The sequence below is a fragment of the Copidosoma floridanum genome, unplaced genomic scaffold, assembly GCF_036245765.1.
Source record: "Copidosoma floridanum isolate Cflo_tuat_1 unplaced genomic scaffold, Cflo_Japanese_pri ptg000021l, whole genome shotgun sequence".
In the NCBI taxonomy this organism is placed as follows: Eukaryota; Metazoa; Arthropoda; class Insecta; order Hymenoptera; family Encyrtidae; genus Copidosoma; species Copidosoma floridanum.
Genome location: NW_028321898.1, coordinates 16,965,955 through 16,991,377, shown reverse-complemented (window position 1 = coordinate 16,991,377; position 25,423 = coordinate 16,965,955). Strand labels below are relative to the sequence as shown.

The window sequence follows — 25,423 nt, the reverse complement described above, 5'->3', positions numbered from 1 at the left end:
TGCACTGAAGAAACGTTACACACTATGGCCTCTAGTTATCTTGAGTGACTACATCTACACCGTGAAAGCATCAAATTTCAGGATGGTCTGCAGGTCAAGTTTGCCCTAGAGACTCTACAAATAAATGAGTATTTGAAAAAAGTTATCAGAAGTAAAGAGATAGAAATAGAAATATTGATATTCAGTACAAAGAGTAAGTTACATCCAAACAATTACAATTACAACCTATTTGTGACATCAACAGTAAAAAGTTCCAACCCACACATTCATTTATTGATTTTACATATCATATCCCAGAGATATTACTTTTGAACGTTGTGATCGTTCATCAATATTATAAATAAGAGACTGTTAAGTTCAGTCCGCTGAACAGAGCACACTGGCCAAAGTAACTGGACTGGATCATCAACAGGAAAATAATCCTTCCCCCTGGCTCCAACAGGTTAAGTTTAAAGAGTATGTTCTCTTGTGTTCTGAAAAATTACCAGGATCAAAACTATCACAAGTCTGGCATCACCACGAGAAGTTATATTTTACATATTTTTCCAGCAGGTCAACTGTGCTGCACACGGAGCAGGTTAGCCAGAGCGATTACACCGGCATCAGGAAATCGAGAACTCACTTCCTAGCCCATGCTCGTTGACTCTTTTTAACAAAGCAGGGTAACCTGAACGACGGTATCGTCATCATCAAGACGAATCTGCAAGTCTCAGAACACTTATTCATTCAGTTTAAATCGCGTCGGCTGCTGTTGGGCTTGTCAAATTAAACTTTATATGTGTGTCAGAGACGTATATATACCTATATCTGATATCTGCATATATAGTATAAAATAAATATATGTACATAAGCAGCCAAATCACCGAACACACCTTCTTACTTGGGGGGAACCGGAGAACTGGACAGGGTACCCCCACTCCGCTTCAAAGGCATTAGGTGAAACTACGGATTTAGGTGAACTGCCATGGTCCCCATTCGTCCACTCTGTTCTCGCTCCTCGCTGACGACAGTCCTCTGCCGATGCCACTTGGTGAGATCAGTACTTATTATTTCTTGTTTGTACTATCGATTCCGTTTTTGGGTTAATATTAAACATTTAATCCGTGAACAACATTTTTGATCGTGAATAACAGTTTTGTTGTGTAAGGTAAATGTCCCTATTCGTAGAACGTGTCCCTATTCATGGAACATAAAAATTATGTATTTGTTATACAACTAACCTGATAAAAAAATTGTGGTAGTTGCATATTTTATGCATCTTTATGAATTCAGAAGAAAAATTTCATTTTACATACAATAAATGACTAATTTTAAAGATAGTTCCATAAATAGGAACAAAGTCGTACATTACCTATCTTTTGAACTGTACGTATTATGGCACAAACTTCAACTAGGAATTTTTATATTTCTAGTAAACAATTAAACGATATAATTATTTTGGTTCAACAAAATAGTGTTGTGCAAGTGAAAAAGCTTTAATTGTCTTGAAATATTATAATCAATTTACGTTTTTTAAAATGTTTCATAAAAAGGGACATAATATGAAACAATAGGTACATTGTTTCATAATTATGTACATTTTGGTTTTATAATCTTTTTATAAAATAAAGTATTTTAACAACTAAGAACCATATTTAAAAATTATAATAATAATGGTAAATTTATAGCGAACCAGCTAATACCAAAATTCCTACTGTTAAAGCTCACAGTTAAGAAAAAAAAATTAAAGATGTAAGTGTGATGAAATTTGTAGTCATAATAGGGACATTTACCTTACGTGGAACACGCGTAAATTGCTCGCGAGCGCGGGCTCGCCATGTGCCGCGGATTGCGCCACACACGTGTGTCCGGCGACTTCACTTCGCCGCGATTACCACCGACCGGGCACGTCATCATCGTCGACCTTAATTGTGCGACCGCGCTTGGCCAGCCGGTCTGTAGAGTGTGAGAGCTTCTCTCCATTCTTACCTACCTCCTTGGACGTCCACCAGCTCGAGTGACACGTGGAATCGACGTCTCCGTCTTTCCGGTCTCTCAGACTCAGCACCACGTGCTGACCTATTCGTACTCTACTTCTACTGACCGTCTCTCTGATCTTTCTACACACGCATACACTCGCTGCTCACACCTCCATTATTTGTTGTCTTACTTACATTACAGTTTATTTAATTTGCTCGCTTTTTTCTAATAAATTGGGTTTTTTATGCTTCTCAGCTTTTTCCCACAATTCTATTTACTCATTTAGTATTTCCCGACCAGATCCATCCTGTCCTTTATTATATTTAATGTAGATATTAAGTACATTTGAGAAAATTCAAATAATTCAGCTCGCTCATTACTATTAAGTTAACGTAAATTTCCTTGTTGAACACGAGGCCTCTTCAACTGTGAAGAGACCCTCACATATACGTACACTTTTTAAGAGTATTGCCCATCTCTAATTGAAACCACACCCAACTAACGTAAATTTACCCATTTAATCGATACAATTGACCACCTTTGTACACAATATCGTTGCATAGAAGGTACATTTATATTTATAACTCTACTACTTATCTGCCATATAATTTTATAGAAGTATAATTTCTTACTTGGATACTCAATCACCTACTGTTCGCTGTTTTTTTTTTTTTTTTTTTTTTTTTGCAGTTCCCTCATTCTTATAGGTATAATAATTAAACTGTTAATATAGAACTTAACAAAAATTTACTCCTCTGAGTTTAATATTTTTTTAATTCAAAGAGGCTTAGGCGACTTTGAATTAAATGATGGCTAGCTCTGAAATTCAGAGATTATGTAAATAAAGTACGCCAGATTTTTTAATGAAAAAAAATGGGTAGGTCAACACAATCATTTTCGAGAAAGTCGCTTGTGAAAATTCGTTATTTAACACGTAACCTTACGGAATCCGAAATCGAATTGACTATTGTACTGCAATAAAAAGCTGGAGGCCCAGAAATCAAATTGGTACATATACTTTTAATTATAAAGAATCTATTACTTAAAAATTTAAGATAATGTGACACGTTAAATTTTGAGAAAACAGTTAGGAAAACGTCGAACGTGAGAATTGTTTTGTTCAGGTATTGTAAGTGCGTATACGCTGTACATACATAAACATACAAGCATAAATATTTAAGTCCAACACAAGTATAGGTATATAATAGCAGAAGAGAGCAAGAGAGTACAATGATGTCAGTTTTATCGTGATAGAGCCGTTATCTTCACGCAAGGTACCTCAGGAAAACTAATAATTTTTTTAATATCTATTTCCCGGTGACTTTTCCGCGTATTATTGATATTTCGTTGGCACACGTATATCATAAATATAATTGTGAAAAAAAAATATAAATAATCATTGGCATGATAAGTATCCCACAGTAGATACTACACCAAACGCCAAATTCTCCTTTAATCGAAGTTAGCTCTCTCTTCAAGATGATTTAAGGGATTTCAAGTAAGCGATTTTATCTCTGCAAATTTGAGTTGGTTGTTTCTTTTACCGATGCATATTTTTACGTGTGGCCAGAAGATAACTCAATCCGTGGGCTCCCAATAGTCATCCACCGTTATAGAGTCATACTAATTTCGAAGCAACACGTGGTTATTGGGTGATTTTGGATGCTATTTTTGTAGATTTACTTGCAGAGTTTTCTATAAGAATTTAAGCAGGATTACGCGATAGATTTAACATGTTATTTTTGCAAGTACAATTGCAAAATTCATACAGGTATCACGCTTTTACTGAGTACTCTGCAAAAACATCTATTTTACTCCCCGTTTGATTGAGGAATCGATTTCGATTCAAGTATTTTTTGATTATTTTGATAACGAAATTTTTTTCAGTTGAAGAATATCTCCATGATTTAACCAGCAATGATCCTGCAGTTCTGCAGGCGTGGAGTTTGTACCCGATGAAAAGGTCAAAAATGTAAGATTTGAGAAAGTACATGTAATAAAAAAAAAATAATTAAAAAAAGAAAGGGGAGAAGGCACAGAGAAAGAAAAAAGAAAGAAGATATATACTCTTGGTATGGATAATTTTAATACTGTTGCGCAGTACAGATAAAGATATTTAAAAAATAGTATTTTTAATAAATGGGCTGAAATTCCAAAATTTGTTGTCTATTTTCTATTTTGATCTTTCCTACGTAATATTCCTTTCACAATGAAATTTGTGTTCTCATAAACACTGTGATCAAAGTGATTTGTGAGAATCGCTGCCAATAAATTAGCACAAAGCTTTCTCAAGCTGTATTATTCTGCTTTTAGCTTTTAACTAATGCTCAGATTTTAATTTACTTTTATATTCTCGTTACATAACATGTTTATTTACATAGCAAGTTTACTATTTAAGAATTAAAAATTTTTTATTTTGTTGAAACTGTTGAAAAGATCCCATAAATTTAGAAGAATCCATAACGCTCACTATTTCACGCTATTTCTCACCATAATAATTTCATAATGTGAAAGTTAATTTCAAGATTTTTCATGAATTTAATATTTTATTTTATGTAACTGTTTTTATTTCTCAAGCAAATTCTGTAATATCTACTCTTGATTTGATAAAGTCTTGATGAAAAGTTTAGGTGCAAATAAACTTATGTTAATCATTTTTTATTAAGTTCTTTAGAAGTTATATGGATTTATTGAAGAAAAAAAAATTGCATTTTTGATTTGTAACATTTTTTTGCTTTTTAAAAAAAAAATGTAAAGAATAAAAAAATATGAAATATTAAAAGATACTTTCGTAGTAAAAATAGAGTTGCACCACCTCAAACCTTTCCATTTTTACTCAGTAATAGTAAGGGTCACACATATTAACAGTTAACTTTGCATAAAATTTTAAGTTATTTGGAACTATGTTCCAAAACTAACACAGTGTTTAAACAAACTAATACTTGAAAAGGTATTAAAAATTTAGCGTTTTTGATTCTTTTTTTTCTTTTCAGTTCTCTAATAAAATTATGAAAAATGTGCTATATTTGTTATTTGATTTTTTTGTTAGATGTATTGTTGGCGCTCGTAACTGAATTATTACGCATGCGCAACAGCGAGAAGACGAAGACGAGACGTAGTGACGCTGCACTTCAGCGTCAAGTAACTACGGTTTTGCTTACTCTCGCGCAGTCAGCCAGTCTGTTAACACACGCATACTCTGTCTTCGCATTTTACTTACAGTTTATCCTACCTTTTCTGTTTTTAGCTACCGTACTTAAGATACTAAAGTGTTAAGATAGTTAAACCTAAAGATAGTGTAAATAAACGTGTCCGAGTTCAAGTCTATACTTCGAGTGTTGTATTTTTATTTGCCAAGTCACCTGCCCAAACCCATACTGCTAACGTTTTTACTTATAATAATAGCTATCAAATGAAATATTTAAATAAATTTTAAGCTTAAAACATTAAAATTGGTCGTTGGGATCCTAAGGTATAATTAAATACACACATCCACACTCACATACGGAAAAAGAGAGAAATCGAGAGAGACAGACTTTTTCTAAAAATGGTTTTTTTACTTGACACTATTTACTCCGAAACAAGATAAAAAAGCTGTTTATAATATACCAGTTTTTAATTGAAAAGGAATCACATAAAAAAGAAAAGTGCAAAAGAGTTTGGGTGTCTGAAGTATTTAAAGAAGTTAATCGAATTGCTCAAGGAGCTAGCGATAACTTGATCAATACTCTTCGATTGCATGATACCCAAGGGTTTAGAAATTTCTTCAGGATGACCCCCAGTGTCTTTGATAAGCTTTTATTCTTAGTTGGCTTTGCGATTTCCAAATAGATAGTTCTTCGGGCTTCGATTTCTGCAGTAATACGTTTACAAGTCACATTAAGATTCTTAGCAACAGGAGATAAAATAAAGTCATTAGCTCACCTGTTCAGAATGAGCCCAAGCAGTGTTACAAAAATCATTGAGGAAACTTGTAGTCATCTTTGGTATTGTATTAAGTCCATTGTTTTTAAGAAGACCTTTACCACAGAGGTATGGAAAAATATTTCAAAAGGGTTTGAAGATGAATGGGATTTTCCTCACTGTTGGGGAAGCATAGATGATAAATTAATAACAATGCAGGTTCTTATGATCCAACAGTGATCTTTATGAATAGTATACCTCAAACGATGTACTGAAAATTACATTTTTCAGGCTCCTCTACATAGTAACTCATACTTCTATGATTACATAGGGCATCACAGTACTTATTCATCTGCAGGCCTACATTGATGCTTATCAAAAATTTATCATTGTCGAAATAGGTGCAGTTGGTCGTCAAAACGATGGAGGTGTATCAAATAACAGTACAACAGGCCAAATGATGATGAATCACCAGTTGAATATTCCGCCTCCAGAACCATTGGTTCTAGGAGCATGCAAGCTTCCGTACATTTTTTTAGGCGATGAAGCCTTTGGGCTAAGTGAATTAACTTTGACTTCATACCCTAGAAGTTCAAAGCTCGACATGAAAAAAAGGTATTCAACTACCGTCAGTCTAGAGCTTGAAGAATAGTTGAATGTAGTGTTGGCAGATTTGTTAAAGTGTGGCAATTATTTGACAGTCGTGTAAAAATGTCACTACTAACATTAATAGAGACAGTGAAAGCTTGTGTGTATCTACACAACTTCATTATTGTGAAAGATTCAAGTAGCAAGAAAAAACCAGAACCCACTTTAAATACACACCATTGTGAGAACTTGGAAGAAAATCCATATTCATTCAAGAGTGATAGGGCTAGACAAGTTGCTGCTGTACGCATGTGAAACTGCTTTGCTAATTACTTCATGAATAAAGAAGCTGTGCCATTTCAATGGACAAAAGCCAATAATGCTGAGTTTTAACGAGAACTGACATATGCTTTAATTAATTATGTAGTTATATATTACTTTATAAAAGTTTAAAACTTGAAGTACAATATACTAAACTGTTAGCAGTATGGATGTGTGGGTATGTAATCGGGCAATAAAATGTATGACACTGTCGATTTTATTCTAAAACACGGACACGTTTATTCTCATTATCTTCAGTGTATGCTATCTTTAGCCTTTACAATCAAGGATGCAACCGTAAGCTGAACTGAAATAAAGCAAGATCAAATCAAAAGGAAAATACGAAAAGCAGGGAATGCGTATCGACAGACTGACTGACCACGCGAGAGTGCGTAAACTATAGGTATTGATATAGCTGTATATATCGAGTAGAGGGAGAAGGCACCGTGTCGGTCTACACCAAGTATACTTATTGAATTAAAAAAAAAAAAAAAAAAACCCCTGGATAAGTGAAAAGTCAATTAGACTGTTAAATCTCGGTCTTAGAGGATAGGAAATTACCAACTGCAGGCTTTTCCCTGCTTACGGGGTGGTGACGTCCGCTGGCATGGCGTGCATGCCTACATAACCTTCCCTGTGCTCAAACTCTCCCACAAATTAGAGCCTTTCACAAATCATAGTGCTCCCGGCTATCCGGGCAGCACTCACAGTACAGTATGCCAGGAGATGAGGAGGATGATCTCATCATGGACACTCAGGACGGCCTTAGCGCAATAACCTCTGATAGGAGAAAGAGATCGAGCAGTTATCCCATCGAACATGCCTCAAGTCAAAAAGAAAAAGCGCCTAAAGCTCCAAAAGTGAACGATGACTCGTTCAACTTACAGAATCAAGGAAAGAACACCTCTGTCCAAGCTTTGGATAACCAGGCTCAAGAAAACAATGGACATAAGCGGACAGTCAGTTCCCCCGACTTGAAGTACTTTCCTTCAGACAGGGGTCCCTTCGGAGTCATCATTGCTAGTAAACGCACACCAGGAAAACCATCAAGTAAACTAAACAGATACGCCATAAGTAAACTTATCTCCAAGAAATACAATGTCCAGGAAGTGTTCCTCAAGTCGACTTACAAGCTCGAAGTCATCTTCAAAACCTACGATGAAGCCAATAAAATTCTCAAAAAGATATCCATAGCAAATGCGACGTATTCATCCCACACCACAGAATCATTTGAAAGGGGATATTCAGAGGGGTGGACTTCGATATTGAAGAAAGTAAGATCTTGGAAGATACCAAATCCAGTGTCAAAGTGCACAGCATTAGAAGGATCACTAGGAAAAACCACAAGGCCGTGAATGACATCAGCGCGTCAAAGTACCTGCCAACCAAGTCGATTATTGTCTACTTCCACGAACAAGACTTGATTCAGACTGTATTTCTTTACCACATTGCTCACGAGGCTCAGCCATACGTAGCTGAACCACGTATTTGCTTTTCTTGCTATCAACCTGGTCACTCTGCCAGTAGATGCTCGTACTCTCCCCTTTGTAGATTTTGTGGTCAAGCAAGACACGAGGATAAGTGTGCTTCAGACTAACCAATGTGCGCTTCATGCGACGGATCCCACCGTACCTTGAGCAATGACTGCCCTGTCATTATCTGGGAAAGCACAGTGCAGAGAATCATGGCATTCGAAAACAAGCCTAGAGACAACGCCATGAAGATTGTAAACGGAAACTTCAATACCCGAAACACTGTTGCATCTAAAGAAGCGTTCTCCTATTTGACTAGCGATCAGCACGCTTCGCAAAATCGATTCCAGATTCTAACTCAGGATCCTCAGCTGAATTCAGATAATGGCATGGCTACGTACTCCTATGCTGTTCTGAAAAGACCACCGAGACAGCTCACTAACAAAGGCAGCAACAACTCACCAAAGAAATCACAAGCATATCCATCTCGGACAAAGCTCCAGGACCAACCCATTTCGACTCATCAGAACTCCAATAAACCTACAAAGGAGCACCCAACAGTACAGAACGACACCCTAGTCACGAGTTTTTTCAACCTATAGATTCACCAGGCTCCAGGCTTCGATCTCCGGACCTCGATCACCAACGTACACCAGCTTTCAGCCAAACCAGAGAATCTCCCCCTAGGATAACAATACAGCTTCTCACCAAGATGCTGGCTCAACGGCTCAAGGTCTCCCAAGCCAAACCGAGGGGCTATAAACGGACAAAGTAACAACTCCCTTTTGATCTCCTACGGACTATTCGGATCTTGTTTCTTTTCAGAGTTCAGGTGACAAAGCGGAAAATTTCCACACGGGTCCCATATCGTAAATTTACTCGACTACTCTTTATACATTCGCTTAGCTTTTAAATATCAAATTTTTCTTTTTTAGTTTTTTAGTTTTATTTTTAACATATTCTAACTTTAGTTACTAGTTAACAGATATGCATAATACATCTAACTCAACGACAGAAAATTATACGCTAAAAATTCTGCATTGGAATGCCAGAAGTATTCTTACTAAAATTAATAAATTCAAAAAACTATCTACAGGCTTTGATGTTATTGTATGTGTAGATTTTTTTCTTAAACCAGAACTGGTTTTTAACTTACCTGGTTATAGCACATTTCGAAAAGACCGCACTTCAGCCCCCGGTGGTGGAATTGTGGTATTTATTAAAAATCACATTAAATACAAGGAATTTTCAACGCACTCTTCGGATAATTCTGTTGAGCTGTGCGGCCTGAACTTAAGTAATGTAAACCCTAATTTGGACTGAATTTTTTGCTACAGAGTTCCTGGAAACACTCTCCCACAAATACTTTGGGATGAAATTGTTGGTAACGTAAACACCTCGCATCACTCAGTATTAATAGGCAATTTTAATGCCCATAACGCAAACTGGAACTGTGATACTACGGATAGTAACGGTATTTATTTTGAAAACGCCTATAAAGCAAGGGATCTAGTTCTCCACAATTTCAACACAAAGACCTACTCAAACGAACGAAAGAATTATTATTCAAACCTAGATTTAGTTCTATCCACTCAAAACATAAAAGACTCGATCAGTTTCTCAGTCTGCGAAGAGAAACTAGGATCTGATCATTTCCCAGTCTTTATAGATATTAACACTTCCAAATATGTATATAACAAAAAAACATTTAAAATAAACTCAACTAGAACTGACTGGAATCGGGTTGAAGCTATATTGGAAGACGAAGTTAAGGATTTTTATGGCCTGGATTTCGAATCTCTAGCACCTGCTGCCAAATATTTGTACTTTACTAACAAAATATCGCACACCATTTCTGACTGCACTCCTAGGAAAAAAATCCGTCCAAAACAAACCGCTCCAACCCGGTTCCATGGTGGGATCATGACTGTGATCGTATCACAAGACTAAGAAAAGCTGCGTACAAACGTTTCCTATTCTCTTGTAATCAAAAGGACTTTATTGAATATAACAAGCGCTGCGCTGAAGCCAAAAAACTACTTAAGTCAAAAAAAAGGCGTCTTTTATCCATTTTGCCAAATCCCTTAACTTTCGCTCCAACCCTTCGTACGTCTGGAACAAGTGTCGTGTATTTAAGAACTGTTGGGTCAAACCCAAGCCCGCCCACATACCAGAAAACAGTTACTTCAACGAAAAACGCGAAGCTGCACTCAAAAAAATCTGTCCACCTTGGGTCCCCACCGATCCAAATTACTTACCGTCCAGCCTTCCAAACGCTCTCTTGGACTCTAAATTTTCTTTCGCAGAATTAAACTCAGCTCTAAAGATGAAAAGAATCAATTCTGCCCCGGGTATGGATGAGATCGGGTTTGATATCATTAAAAGGCTATCGCACAAATATATACTTATTTTGCTGGACATATTTAATGAAATGTTTGCCTCTGGCTACTTCCCTGTCAGTTGGAAAGACGTCTTCGTACAATTCATCCAAAAAACTGATGGTGTCAACGTCAGACCTATTTCTCTGACCTCATGCTTGTGCAAATTATTTGAAACCTTAATCAAAAACCGCCTCCAATGGTACACTGAGTACAACAATTGGTTCCCTCCTTACCAACACGAATTCAGACGCGGGAACTCGGCTATTGACAATTTACTCAATCTTGCCCTATGTGTAGAATCGGCATTCAAAGATGGTCAAGAGGTCTATGTCTGCTTTCTAGATATTCAAGGCGCCTTCGATAACGTCAACATCGACATAATGCTACAAAAATTAGCTAACCTTGGATGCTCTGGTCAAGTACTCCAGTTTATCAAATTCATTACCTCCGAGCGTCACATTTTTACCAGTTTCTCTGAATCTTCTTTCTCCACATACAGAGGTGTTCCTCAGGGTGCTGTTTTGAGTCCCCTCCTATTCTCCTTGTACTCTGCCTCTCTGACCATTAACATACCACCCCAAATACAAATCTCTGCATTTGCTGACGGCTTTGCACTTTATATTAAAACCAGCAAACATCAAAACAATCTCACAATTCTTCAAAGCGCTGTTAAAATCTTTGACTCAAATGCACTTAAAATTGGGCTCAACGTAGCTCCTCTCAAAACAAAACTCGTTGATTTCAACAACAAGAACATCAAACCAGGTTCAGTTGAAATCCAACTCAGAGACCATACCATCAAATCGAGCGATAATGTCAAATTTCTTGGCGTAATCATGGACTATAAATTTATCTTCAACTTACATACCGCATACGTAAATGCTAGGTACTCTGCTGCTCTAAATATCTTACGTTTCTTGCGCGGTACCTGGTGGAAATCCAACCTTGAGACATTTTTAATCAAACACAAAAGTCTTATTCGATCTATCATGGATTATGCCTGTTTTATTTACTTTCCGAAAAATCTCAACCTACAAAACAAAATTGAAAAAATAAAGTACGCTGCCATCCGTCTTGTCATGGGTTACCGTTCAAGCACTCCAACCAATATTCTTCTGGAAGAATCCAAATTAACGTCAATTAAACTTCGGAGTAAATTCGTATGCAACTGCCACCAGGCCAAAGTTCTAAGCAACTCTTCTTCCGAGTCTAGATACCTAATTTCACTATTTTACTCGTTGTATGAGGACAGCCGGCCCAAAAGACTATTCTCTAGCTGAATAATAGATTTTCTCAACTCTGACTTCCCTTTCCATTCAAACTCCCATTACAACGCATACAGCTACGGTTTTAACATCACGAACACTTCCTTGCCTACCGACTTACTCTTCGGCAAATCTATTACTCCTGATTCCCACCCAAATCCCTTGATTGATGACCTGGTGCACGACTCAAAAGCCATTGCTATTTTTACTGACGGCAGTAAAATCCCTGATGCTCCATTTGTAGGGTCAGCCTTCTACTGCCCTGTTCTTTCGGTAAAATGTCAAACCAATCTTCCATCCTTTGCCTCCATATTCTCGGCCGAATGTCGAGCTATTTCTGCCGCCTTTGATTTTATCCTTGATTATTCCAGTTCCTTTCCTCAGTGCAATTTTCTTATATTTAGCGACTCTCTCAGCGTCATTTTAAAATTAGGTTCATCCACTTACAACATCAAAACTAATTTTCTCATCTTCGAAATCAAAGATAAATATGCAAAGTTCAGTTCTTTAAACCCAGATAACTTTGTCAAACTTGTTTGGATTCCTTCCCACACAGGTATCTTTCACAACGACTCAGTAGACAAACTGGCAAAACAGGCTTGTTTTTCACCACAATCCTCCTTCTCCCCCACAAATTACACGAATTTGTTCCAGATGTTTAAAGATGATTCTTTTGTCCACTCAACTAACATTAATGTACGGGATGGGCTCAAAAAAGGGAAATCATATTTTGATATGTTTTGTACTAAAACAAAGAAACCTTGGTTCTATGCGAAAAATCTAACGCGCAAATTTATTGTTATTGTTAATCGTATGCGCTCGAATCACCATAGCCTCAGAGAGAGTCTATATCGAAAGGGTATCATAAACGACCCTACCTGCGAATGTGGATTTGAGGAGCAGAGCCTCAACCATATAATTTGGAACTGTGATTTATATTCACCTCAAAGGAAAATAATGTTCCAAGATCTTCATAAAATTAATGTCAAGCCCCCTCTAAATATAGAATGTATCATTGCTAATCCCAACATACCAGCGTGCCTTATTATATTAAAGTTTTTTAAGTCATGTAAAATATCTGTATAACATATTAGCAATTATACCTTCAAGTACCATTTAACCTTATTATTATTCTATTTACTTATGTATAAAGTGGATCTCATTATGTACAAGAACGTCTCTGTCTTCGACACCTCTTAAAGTAAATTGAGGTGCGCAAATTTAAACTCTCGCGCGAAACGAAAGACTGTTCCATACGAAGCTACTTTTAAGTTGTATTGACCTTTGTATACTTAAGCGCCCCTATTATGTATTAAAACTTACTATCACTCTTGTATAAAACAATATATTTTTCTGAATAAAGTAAGCGTTCATACCTCTTGTGAAGTCAGAACCTTAATTTAAAAAAAAAAAAAAAAAAAAAAAAACTTTAGGTATAAGACGCTGAAGTGCAGCGTCACGGCGTCTCGTCTTCTGGTCTTCTTGCTATTGCACATGCGTTAGAATTCAGTAACGAGCGCCAAATATACATCTAACATAAACATAATTTTTTATCAAACTGATCAGCATTACCTTAATCAGTCTTTTTTGTAACTAATTAAATCCGCCTTTGGCATTTATAGCTTATGAAGTAGACAACTTTATAAAAGTTTAAAACTTGAAGTACAATAGGGGTAAACGGTACAGTTATTGACACCTTAAGGTAGTGATTTACCCCTGTATAATTTGTATATCTATATATAAAGGCTCCATTTAAAAGTGCATGTGGCGGTCAATCACTATCGGGGGGTCAACAACTGTACCGTTCACCCCTATGCTAAATACACTTACAGCTAAAATGAAAGATCGCAGCTATTCATTTTGGAACTCTTAATTTGTTTTGGCGATTTAAAAAACTCAAGAGATCGATCTGCATTTAAAAGCGATGCTCTTCTGGAATCTTTCTCAAGATCTCCCCAACCTGGATTAAACAACCATCAACTCCATTTAAAGGTTTATTTTCTTGTAACACTGACAACATTTTTTCATCAAAACTGTTGCTATGGCTTATCTTTTGACCTGAAATAGATTTACGATTATTTGGATATTGTTACAATTATTATAAATTATGTGATTGTACTTGGAAGAGATGTCGTTGTTCTTAAATTATAATTAATATTACTGCACGGTTGACAAAGTTAACAAAAACTATGTAACAAAACAAACTTACGGCACGGGATCTGTACTATCATTTGAGAATTGCATGATATCGTAAAATTTAAATGATTCAGATGGATTTTTCTTGTTGGAGGCAGCCGAGCCACTGGGTTTGTATGCACGCACTTTTGTTCTTATTTTTGTGTACCGATTTCTTAAATACTCCCACCTCACTTTTACTACTTCATAATTATCCTCTTTTAATTATTTCGCAACAGCCATCCACAGAGCAGTTTTTTTCATCGTGTTTTTATCTTTAACTGGTACATTTTTGGTATCGTATAACGCTAGTCTTTTGAACACAGCATTAATAAGTTTCTCATCATGTCATCTTGATCGAAGTAATTCTCTTTGCTCTGCTGTTCATTAGTACTTGATGGGCTGTTTGATGCTGTTGCTTGATGTTTTTCCAAGTCGTAATTTTAGAACTGAAACAAACAGTATGCTTCTGAATTCCATGGCATATACAAGTACAACTATCACAACGTAGATAATTTAGTTTTTACCTGGAAAAATTTTGTCTTCTTCATTGGAAACTAACACGTAGTTATTGTCTTTGAAAAGACTGAAACATCTATGATTCCAAATATTGCTATCGTTGAGTACTTCTTCTTCACAATCTCTGCATATCAAAATCTGTAGAAGACATCAATAAAAAATTTTCTATTACGAATAATTAATAAACAAATTGTTGCTTAAGAGTGTACAGTAATCTTAGTATCACACAATATTGTTTATTTTTTAAATCGATATTACGTTACTACACAACATCCAACGTAAACTTCTATCTATTGTTTATATTTGCATGTTAAAAATTAAAAAGTTAGGTTATCTATTACAATATTTGATGAAAACAATATTTTTAAACTTACTCCTTCATTTTCCATCTTGGGTTAGGCGAAAATATGCAGCAAATAATGTTTTTTAACAGGAATTGACCTTTGATCACTTAAATACTTTTTCAAAATATCTCCGCTCGTGTGTTTGAGCTACCAGTCTGCAGACTGCCAGACTCCATGTAATCTCACCCTTATTAGTAAACACAACAAAATTTAAATAATTACGTTCACACAAAACATGAATTCAAATTTTGCGCCCATGGAAGCTTTGAGCTTTGCAACAAATGGCGGCGGTTCTGCTGCTCACTCCCTTGAAGCTCACTAGTAGATTACAGTGCGTAGTTATCAGCTAGAAGTTCTGTAATATTTCTGGTCAGACTTTCAACTAGGAAACTAGAAGTATGATTTTACAGTTATTGGACGCATACTTACTGACTGAAATAAAGTAATAATGTTGAGACCAACTAAACTTTTTCGTTCTTAAGGTGAAGGAATCAAAGAATAATACACTGACATGTGATACGGCTTAAAATGTGGTCGAAGATAACTGTAATTCATGAAGAAAAATCAGAGATCAGCGAGATGGCGTTATCGCAAACATTTTATTATATGAAAATAAACAAAGAGTCTATAATACAGTATATTTTTCCAAAGTATAAAACTTAGCATGCAGTTTCAGAAATCTTGGTGAAGGTCAAACGGATCTGGCTGTTATGGCAAAAACTCTGAACGGGCTCCCAGCAGTGTATGAACATTTTAGTTCAGAGCTCTTCAGCATAACGGCTTTATCGGCGACGGTTGGACATAGAAATTTCCAGAAACAGTAAAATCAACAAAAAAAACTGCTGAAGGACTCAAGAAACATACACCTGCTAAATATGCAACAAGAAAGGACACATAGCTAAAGTTTGACAAAGCATGCCATCTTATAGCTTTGCGCTCCACTCCCGAGGATCAGGTCAGAACAAATTTTGGTAATAGTGGTGGGATACCTGGGGGCCATCTACAAGAGTTTTTCGCTCAGAGGCCTGTCAGGATTCACGACCTAGAAGACGAGGAATGAATGGGGCGGAGATTGTCCAAAAGTCACTGGGGCACACATACACTGGTGTCCTTCTCAACCAAACGCACAGTACATTACGAGCCAGAGCGTACTTGCAGAACTTTAAGCTCACCTGGATACATCGTTTGACAAGAGACCGCTAGCCAAGGTATAGCGAATAAACTCTGAACTTGCTTAGATTGCCTGAGGGAGAGGCATCGCCAGCCGATTCTCTGATGTCATCTCAACCGGTGGCACCAGAGGCTATGCAGTAAAACATCAATCTACGACATCTGGAACTCCACTGCAAAAACACTTGCAGCTCTTGCCATCCACAAGAGAGAGTCTTCAACTATCATTATCAGCTATGTTTAATTTAAGCGCGCAAAATGTTGTCAATATCAGACCAATGGTCCGTAGTTCAGGAGACCCCCTTCTTGATGATTTTGATGACATCATCATGATAAGTAAACCACAAACGGATCGTTTTAAGGGTAGCACATATTCCTTTTTGAGTAATGTAAGCACAAGTTTAGTTGTTAGCAGTACTTACAAAATATTAATCGAAATCAGCAGCAAAACCTAATAAAAAATTGAAGGTCGCATACAAGAAACTTAAGGAACTAAGTAATTTCAACTCTGAATTTAATAGTATAGGAAAATACCAATGGCAATTTCCATTAAAGAATGCCAAGCCGTTGAGAATTAAATGAACACCGAGAAAAAGAATCTCTTTGTATGAACCATTAAGACTGAAATTGCTGGAGATGCACGCAACCAAATTATTTACAAAGCTTCTCGAATCTTGATCACTTTTTCTCTGAACTTAAGGAGATATTTTCACCTCAACAGAGCATAACTTAGCTTCAAGCCGAGTTATCCCACGTGGTCTATAGGAAATGCAAGAAAGCGTGTTTGAATACCGACTGTGGGTCTTGAAAACTTTACAAACTATAGTTAGCCTGATTTTCGAGGATTATCCTCCCAAATCTGTTGACATAATCATCCAAAGGGCCTCCCACACTGCTATGAAGAGATTTTCACTTGGCCGGGTCTCGGTTACATAACTTATAATCTTGAATCTGCAATTAGTGTAGCCGAAAATATTAAATACATTGTTCCAGATCAATCAAGCATACATTGTAAAGTTAAATATGTAAAAATTTGTTTTTCATGCATGTGTAGTAACGTAAGAAACATGTTTTCTAATGTAAATGACGAGCGTTGTCATGTTAAAAAGATGTTGTTAATTTTGGTTAAAAGACGTTCAGTTTGCAACGAGATAAAATAGCTAAGAGTCTCATTTTGTTTGGCAGCAATAAATATTCTTCAAATTCAATAATTTTCCGAAGATGCTTCTTTCTTTGCGCAAAGCTGATTGTGTCAGCTATACAGTTAATGACATGTGGTGATAATTTTCTTTTAAATCCAAACGGTTAAATATAAGATGTCTTTTACTAAAACAAGTCTAATATGTTCCAATTTCCTAATAAGCTGTTTGTATGAATAATGAGTTTTTAACCCGTTCAAGGGAGTTCTATCGGTAAACGAATTAACAATGACCCTGTCAAAATTTGAAGGCACGAGGGTTCCTAGGAGCCGAGTAATTAATATTCCTATTTAGCTAATTTTTACATGTAGGCTTACGGGCTGTCGTCTTTTTAAGCGCTTATATTGTATTTAACTCGTTTATTAACAATGAACTTTAGATGAAAATTTTATCAATGATTAAAAAATATCTAACGATCATAGGGGGAGACTGGGTACGGTTGTGACAAAGGGCAGTCGTGACAGTGCTCATATTGGCAAAATTGTAAGAGAGAACCGCCAAATACAAGAGGGGGGTGGAGTGTAATGCTGGACGACTTATGCTTGACAGTAAAGCATCAGCTGTCGTGTGATATCAACGATAGCAGAGACCTACATTACTTTTGGGAATTGTAATGTAAGTATTTTCTTTAAACTTTTTTTTGGGATTGTCGCTGTATATGTACAGATCGAGCAATGAGTATTTTTCCTCGTTATAAGATATATATTAGTGCATAAAAGAGCAGTGGTTAATTTTCATGTAAGCTATGTTGTGTTTACATAGAATTTTTTTTTTTTTCGAATGAGTATGATGGTACGGTTGTGACACAAGAAAAATTAGTTTTTTTCCTGTCAGATGCCTTGTGAACGTTCAAGGAGAATGAAAAGAGGTGCGTGTGATGTTGAAAGGCATACGATGATACAAAGCAGGGGATTTCTATACGAAAACCTGCAGAAATTCACCAATTAAATCACATGACATTATTGCGATACGTTCGTATATATGATGCAACCAATGCAAATGGCAATGACGGAGGCAGCGTTAGTATAGGTTACGTTGCTCACAACAAAGTCTATTTCAAGGAGCAGGAACAGCGGTTGTCAAAATACCTATACTGCATTGCGTGGATATACACTTTGGGTATATAAAATCTATAATAATAAATTATACTGTTCAAAAGTAGATATAAGCCATAAAATGTTCCAAATTTGGTGCCTTCAATTAAAAATTAATGTTAAATTATGTTACACATACGATACAATAAAAGTGATTTAAAACGGTTTTAATGTATTTTTTTAACCTGTCACAACCACCTCCAGGTATCGTCACAACCACCCCTGGGGTGTGGTCGGTTGTGACATATAAAAATTTTTTTTAACAGCTCGTTTATGTAAACGGCTGTAGGTACCTGTAGTCATAATTTTTGTACACACATGTAGAGGAGTCTTTAATTTATCATGCCTAGCAATTTTCATCTCACTGAGTTTCATACTTTCAAAGTTACGGGCTCTTAAGTGAAAATTAGCACAACCGTACCTAGTCTTCCCCTATTAAATTTCATTAAACATCTCGAGGGTACTAGTGAGAGAAGCAATTATTTAATAATCGAGGTATAAAGTAAAAAAGGTTATGTTGTCACAGGAGAGCAAGAAATACAGACGACACACCAAACTATAGAGAGCGTCGCATGGACTGTATCAAGGGATTGAACCTCCTCAACGTTATATTATCAGAAACACATGAAAATTTATGTAGTTAAATTTATTAATTTATTAAGCTTGACTGATTATATATTATGACGTTACTATCCGTCGGTCGTATTAGCGCTGCAGAGCCAGCGTGTATATATGTATAAACATGAAATTTGCTGCTGCTTTGTAGTTACGCTTTTTTTTTCTTGTACAAAGAGATATGTCTTACGCTAGCTCCAAGGAAAGAAAAGCGTAAGTGCAAGAGGTTTTTTTAGTGTGACATCAGTAGTCTTTCTCGTGGACTAATACCGAGTAAAAAAATCGTAAGTGCTGTTACGGCTTTTTTCCCCGTTAACGACACGTCGAATTCCAATATTTTTGTTACTTGCGGCTTTTTTTGATGGGAAGACAGATTTCTGTTGACTTTCAATTAATTATTATTAATAAATGAAAAAAGATATCAAATGTTTATAAATGCCATTAAATAGGGCATTCGCTGATGAATCGATCAGTATAAATAACTCATTTTTTATAAAAATGTCATTTACGGCTTTTTTCCGTGGCACGGCAGAGTAGCTGGCACCCAATAATTCATGTTTCAGAATTTTGCTATCAGTTCTATTTTTACCAACGTATATCATACGAACTGTATTATTTCAAAACTGTAAGTGTGCAATTAAAGTAGTACATATTATTTTCATAGACAAGATACACATTAACGGTCTTTGTCTTTACTTAATTATCTTTACTTATTTATTTCTTACATTGTAAACAGAAAAAAGTTGTTAATTATTTTCGAAAGCGTCTGATTTAAGAATATTTTCATCAAATCCCTTTCAAAAGAGTGACAGTTGCTAAAGACAATCTTTGGCGCAGCAACGATTTTTTATATTAATTATTCGGTTGTGTCAGGACTAAAGTCAGTTTGTGCGATTGATTTATTATCAAACTCGTGATTGTTATCAGTTAAGAAGTAACCTCGCCTTTCCCACCAAAATAAAATTGGCTCCTTCAACGCTTGCACTACAACTTTCCCATCGGCTTTGCATAGAGGCTTCACCTCAATAATCTCGTGAACAAATCCTAAGAGACTATTACATATTTACGGCCAATTTTACTCCACAGAAACTCTATTAGATCAGCCACCACAATGTTGACACAGACTTGATGTGGACGAATCCATATTTAACTGCTGGAGCTGCTGCCACCAGTTTACCTATTACCCTAGCAAAATCCTTAATCTTACAATTCCTTCGTCTCAACAACTGACTAATAAGATTAATGAGGCTCTGTTTCTTTTCTGGAGGCAATTCTAAAATGTATTGATCCGAGTCGATTATGATGCCCAAAAAAACACATCTAACTGAAGGGGTCAAAGAAGTCTTTTGCCAATTAATTAAAAAACCTAACGATAAAAGTAGAGTTACTGTTTCCATAAGATTTTTCCTGCAACCTCTCTGATCTTTAGCTATAATCAAAAAATCATCCAGATACAGAACCAAAGCAAAACCTTTTGCCCTTAAATAACCAACCACAGCCTTCAATAATTTCGTGAAAATGAAAGGCGCTATATTTAGCCCGAAAGGAAGGCATACAAACTGCAAAATTTGATCGTTCCAGGAGAAACAAAGATATTTACGACTATTCTTATGGATAGGCACGGAGAAGTAGGCATCTTCTAAGTCAATCTTGCTCATAAATGAACCCCTAGAAACAAAATGCGTAGCTGTTCTGATATCTTCCAACTTGAAGTGTTGAGTAGGTATATACCGATTTAAGTTCTTTAGATTTAAAACAAAACGAAAGGAACCATCTGGTTTGGGAACAAGAAAGTAGCTAGATAAGAATAGTCCCTCTTTTCGTGTAACTGCCTCGATAGCACCCTTCTTTAAGGTAGTTGTACAGCAAATTGAAATATAGGATAGAAAATTATGATATTTTGCAGGATGGTAGATTAATGCATAAAAATAAGAAATCTAAATTTTTGTGACCCGAGGGTACCTATAAAGGGAGATATTCATAATTATTTGCATGCCTTGAGTTTTTGTTTACATGCCAATACAACATGGCGTCTTATGGGAAACCGTGGAGCTGTCTGTATATTATCATTCATATCGTTGCTAATATAGGATAGGTTCTGATGCCCTTTGGACAGTAGAAAGATAATTAAATGACAATTATATATTCGCTTTCAAAACCTTCCAAGGGTACTTGTGAGAAAAGTAATTAAATAGTAAAGCGTGAAGAACGTGCATTTGTGAGACGCTATTTGAAAATATGGCAACGCCGCATAATCTGATATTACGCGCGCGGTTTGAAAGGTAAATAGGTACATATGATTGCTCGTAACATTCCACACGTTTTGGCCGGTTTTTTGCTGATTAATGCGTGCATTATATACTTTCTCGCTTACCCTTACACCTTTCCAAAAAAATTTCTTATTTTTTTCTTTGGGCATGACTATTTTATTAACTAAAAAAAAGATACACACGCTTCTCCTTTTGCTACAGCTGATCAACGAAGTGCTCCTTCTATGATGCTCTGAACACACACTTACAGGCACACACACATGACCGCAAAGCGACGTTGCCAGATCGTTCTACTACACAAATCAAAAAGTTTCATGACTCTTGCGGTACCTGTACAACTACCTTAACAAGTCACTGATTGCTTTTTACACATCTAACCTCTCACTAGAGGAGAAGGTGGGTGAGATGATTCTATCTTGCACTACCCAGCTATCGAGCTTTAACTGAACTCCCGTAACACAATTTAGAACAAAGTTATCTGACGTTATCTTTTTCCACTCATCTATAAAATTATGCAGCCTATCAGCCCTAATACCTACACTCTTTACCTCCTGTAGTTGCTGTAGTTGCTCTGTCTGCCCCTTTGGTATTGCGCTCTTGGATTGAACGGCTGATTGCGTGGCGCATTCCTGTAAGGTAGGCGATAATTGAAGCCTCCCCGCTGGTTGTACTGTTGATGGCCTGCGGAGGGTGGGAGTGATCTTCCTCGCAGGCTGTTCGAGTTTAAAGGAAAACGTGGGGTGAGTGGTGGGCGAACATTGCTAGACGAGGGTCTGACTAGAGATTTGGAGATCCTTTCTATTTTCTAGGCTTCCACCACCTTATCACCTAGCTTTTCTCCAAAGAGCCATTTATCAACTTTAGTGCTGTCCAGCAATGCTCTTGTTTCTTTCTCCAATCCCGAAAAAATGAAAGCCCTGCGCGACTTGCTTTGACTGAACAGCAAGTCTGCAATGAGCTTACCCGCATCACTCAGTTTTTCGATACAATCTAATCTGTCTATGCCCTCTTTGTCTGTCATAAGGCTAGTCAAAACAGCACCCACGGCACTCAAGGCTGCTCCTGCTGCCTGCTGTCTTTTGAGCATGGCTGCATCTCTACTCTTCGCGCTTGGCTGTAGCGCATGAAAATAAAACACGGAAAAAACTAAGTACTAAATATAGATTACACGGAAAGATTCAACGAATTAACTTACACTATTTATTAACGGGGCTTCTAGGCCAGCTGGTGAGCCATATTTAGCTAACAGATCGTCTCTATCTGGTTTCTGTAATCCATATTGGTACCAAAAAATCCATCTCTTTAATAAGGACGTGTGAATAGATAGAGACGAAGTCTTGGGAGCATCTGGATCATCTCCGATAATTTCGAGAATCTCCTTCTCAATTTGCTCCTGCACTTTTACCTCTTCGTTTAAATCTTTGACACCTGGAAAAAGGGGCCAAATGCAATTTTTGTACGATTTCGTGAAAAAATTTAGTGTCTGGCACAAAGGCTACTTAAAAAAAAAGAAAAAAATAAAATTAAAAACAGCTCTCTTGAGCGAGAGTGATGAGGCGCAACCTGCCGAGCAGGCTTATAGGCCGAAAACGAAATAAATTTGCTGTGCACGAGAATCTGGTTGTAATTTATTATGAACAAGCTATATAGACACGGCATGCGAACACGTGTCGCAGCGCAACCTGCCGTGCAGGTTTACATCAGGCCGTTAATATAACAAGAAATTTCAAGCCAACAAAGAGCACGGAATGGAAGCACGTGCAGAGGCGCAACCTGCCGAGCAGGCTTCTAGGCCAATATCTACTATTAAGAAGAAAACAAAACACTACTATTCTCACGCACACGAGTCACCCCGGCAGCGCGTCGACCACGGGTATAAAAAAAATTCGAAGGAACTACATACCCTTTTTGTTAGGTTCCTTGGATTGAGAGGTCTCGTCTGATGAGCCAAAATCCCTGTCCGAGAAGCTTCCCGGGGATTCCTCTCCACTTGACCCAGTGTCACCATCTCCTGAATCGTTTTCCTTCCCTCTGTTTAGGTAGGCCAACTGCTCAAATAGAAGTTTGCTTTGTTTCTTCAGGGGCTCTGAGCCCAGGAAATTGCCTTTTCTCTTGCCCATGACACTTATTAAGGAAAGAAGAAGGTGTAACCTCTAGCGCACAACAAAAAGATATGATGGGAATTGGTAGCGGGAAAGTACGAGAGCCAGGGCCTCCCCACTTTTTTCCTTTTATTAGCTCTGAAAGTTGTGACCTCTTGTGGACAAAAAGATAACTACAATGTAATCTCGAGAACGAGGCGAATGAAGTATAATTTTATACTACTGTTGTCAGTGATTTCGTCAGATAGACTGTTTTATCTTTGTTTTGACTGTATAATTTTACAATAATTTGCTGAATATTCTTAATTAACATGGAGTCTGCTAAAGTATATATTAAAATGAAGGACCCTATAAAACTGCACAAATATTCATTGTGAACATAAGCAAAAAAACTGCTGAGAAAGCTTGGGACGGCATGTATAAGTTTTAACTGATCTTCTGAGCTCCGAAAAAGACTGTAGGCGCATAGATTTTGTACTCACCTGATGACTAAGTCTCTCACGTATCTACACCAGTGTGGCTTATGTCCCAAGGTAACATTATTTGGTAATATGTACACTGTCTCGTCTTTGTATTAATAATAACCTACATGTTTTTCAGATATATCATTTCGACGTTGTTTGTTGACAAGAGTAAAGGATATGCATGAGGGGCGGACCTCAAAAAGGAAAGATGATGAGTCTTCTGAGTCATCATCTAGCAGTAAAAAGGTTGATTTGAAAGAAATTAGGTCTGTTACAAAAGAAAATGCAGCAAAAAAGTAAGAATGGCTCCCATCGTATCAGATCAATTACATAGCGAAAATTCTTTTGATTTGGAGTGCTTAGATGAATTAAATGATTTTATTGTTAAAAACTTGACTGGAAGTTGTTCGACCAAAGCGATGAAAAATAAATGCTCTAGAAGTAAATTGACACGTGAATCCAACTCTACTCCTTCAGAGGAATTAATTGAGAGTACGTCAATTTTGTTTGTTTTCGAACTATTGCATACACATATATTATATAAATTTGTATGTGCATGTGTATATAATACTATTATTTCAGTTCATAGGTGGAAAAAAATTGCTATCCTCCTCCTTCTTCATGAATACAAAAGAATTAGTTATTTGTTAAAAAGTCCGAAAACTTCCAAGGCTGCCGCTTGGAAAACTCTAGCTATGAAAATGATATGCCATGTGGTTACAATTTAAGTTCGAGCAGTGTCGTCAAACGATGGATTATTTAAAAGCACAGTATAAAGAAGTGAAAGACTATAATAATACTACTGGCAATCATCGCCAAGATTTTGAGTTTTTAAAGGTAAAATACAATAATTAGGATAAAAACCATGTGCGTATAACAAATTTTACTCTAATCACGTATTTATTTAGGAGATGGATACTTTATTCAAAAAAGAAGTATTTATGTCTCTGGTATCCACTGCCTCTTCGACAAGAGATTCTGATAGTAGCAAAGAGTCAGAAGAAGAAAACATCATCAGGAAAATTAGAAAGGGTAAAGCTTCAAAGAAAACTGTTAATGATTACATGCAAGACCTATTGCACGAAAAAAAGAAAAATAGGAAACGCAAGGAGGCTGAGTTTGAAAAAAAATATCAGTTGTCAAAAGCTTTACTTGGTACGATTGGAGATTTAGTTAAAACCTCTAAGAAAAAAAGGACTAGTTTGGATAATACATTTTCTTATAATTATGAGTAATTAGCTTCCTATTATTCAACACCTAATTTGTCAAACGAAAGTTATAGTTGAACAATTGGTTTTAAACTTTGATAACTAATACATTGTGTATTTGGCGTTGGCTTCGATCCCTACATGATCAAAGTGTGAAACCACTTGTTAAACTACAACTAACTTTGAGAACGTATTTGCTTTTATATCTATTTACATTGATTTGCTTTTAATTATTTTTTATTATTATTGTCATAACTGTCTGATATGATTATAATATCTTTGTCGAAGAGATGATAAAAAATATTTGAACAGCATATAATTATTAAGCTCTTAAAAATGTGCGGAGTATCAGTACTACTTATTCAAACTTCTAA

The 25,423-nt window shown here is 36.4% G+C and overlaps 2 protein-coding genes across 3 annotated transcripts in view; both read left to right on the top strand.

Annotated features, from left to right (window-relative positions):
* The window catches only part of LOC106642766 (peroxisomal leader peptide-processing protease), a 97,112-nt gene extending 93,135 nt beyond the window's left edge, over window positions 1-3,977 (top strand). The window contains exon 8 of the mRNA XM_089594546.1: window positions 3,847-3,977. Coding sequence (XP_089450672.1) covers window positions 3,847-3,935 — 89 coding nt within the window. The 3' untranslated portion in view covers window positions 3,936-3,977. The remainder of the gene's footprint in view (window positions 1-3,846) is intronic.
* Window positions 3,978-23,594: 19,617 nt separating this feature from the next.
* On the top strand, window positions 23,595-25,103 carry LOC149374154 (uncharacterized). 2 transcript variants are annotated; one of them, XM_089594639.1, is made up of 5 exons: window positions 23,595-23,910; window positions 23,978-24,137; window positions 24,245-24,333; window positions 24,424-24,678; window positions 24,750-25,103. In XM_089594639.1, the coding sequence occupies exons 4-5, from the start codon at window positions 24,553-24,555 to the stop codon at window positions 25,074-25,076; spliced, it is 453 nt and encodes a 150-aa protein (XP_089450765.1). In that variant the 5' UTR covers window positions 23,595-23,910; window positions 23,978-24,137; window positions 24,245-24,333; window positions 24,424-24,552; the 3' UTR covers window positions 25,077-25,103. The 2 variants fall into 2 exon arrangements, with proteins under 2 accessions (XP_089450765.1, XP_089450764.1); XM_089594638.1 differs by having other exon boundaries at window positions 23,978-24,333.
* The last annotated feature ends 320 nt before the right edge of the window (window positions 25,104-25,423 follow it).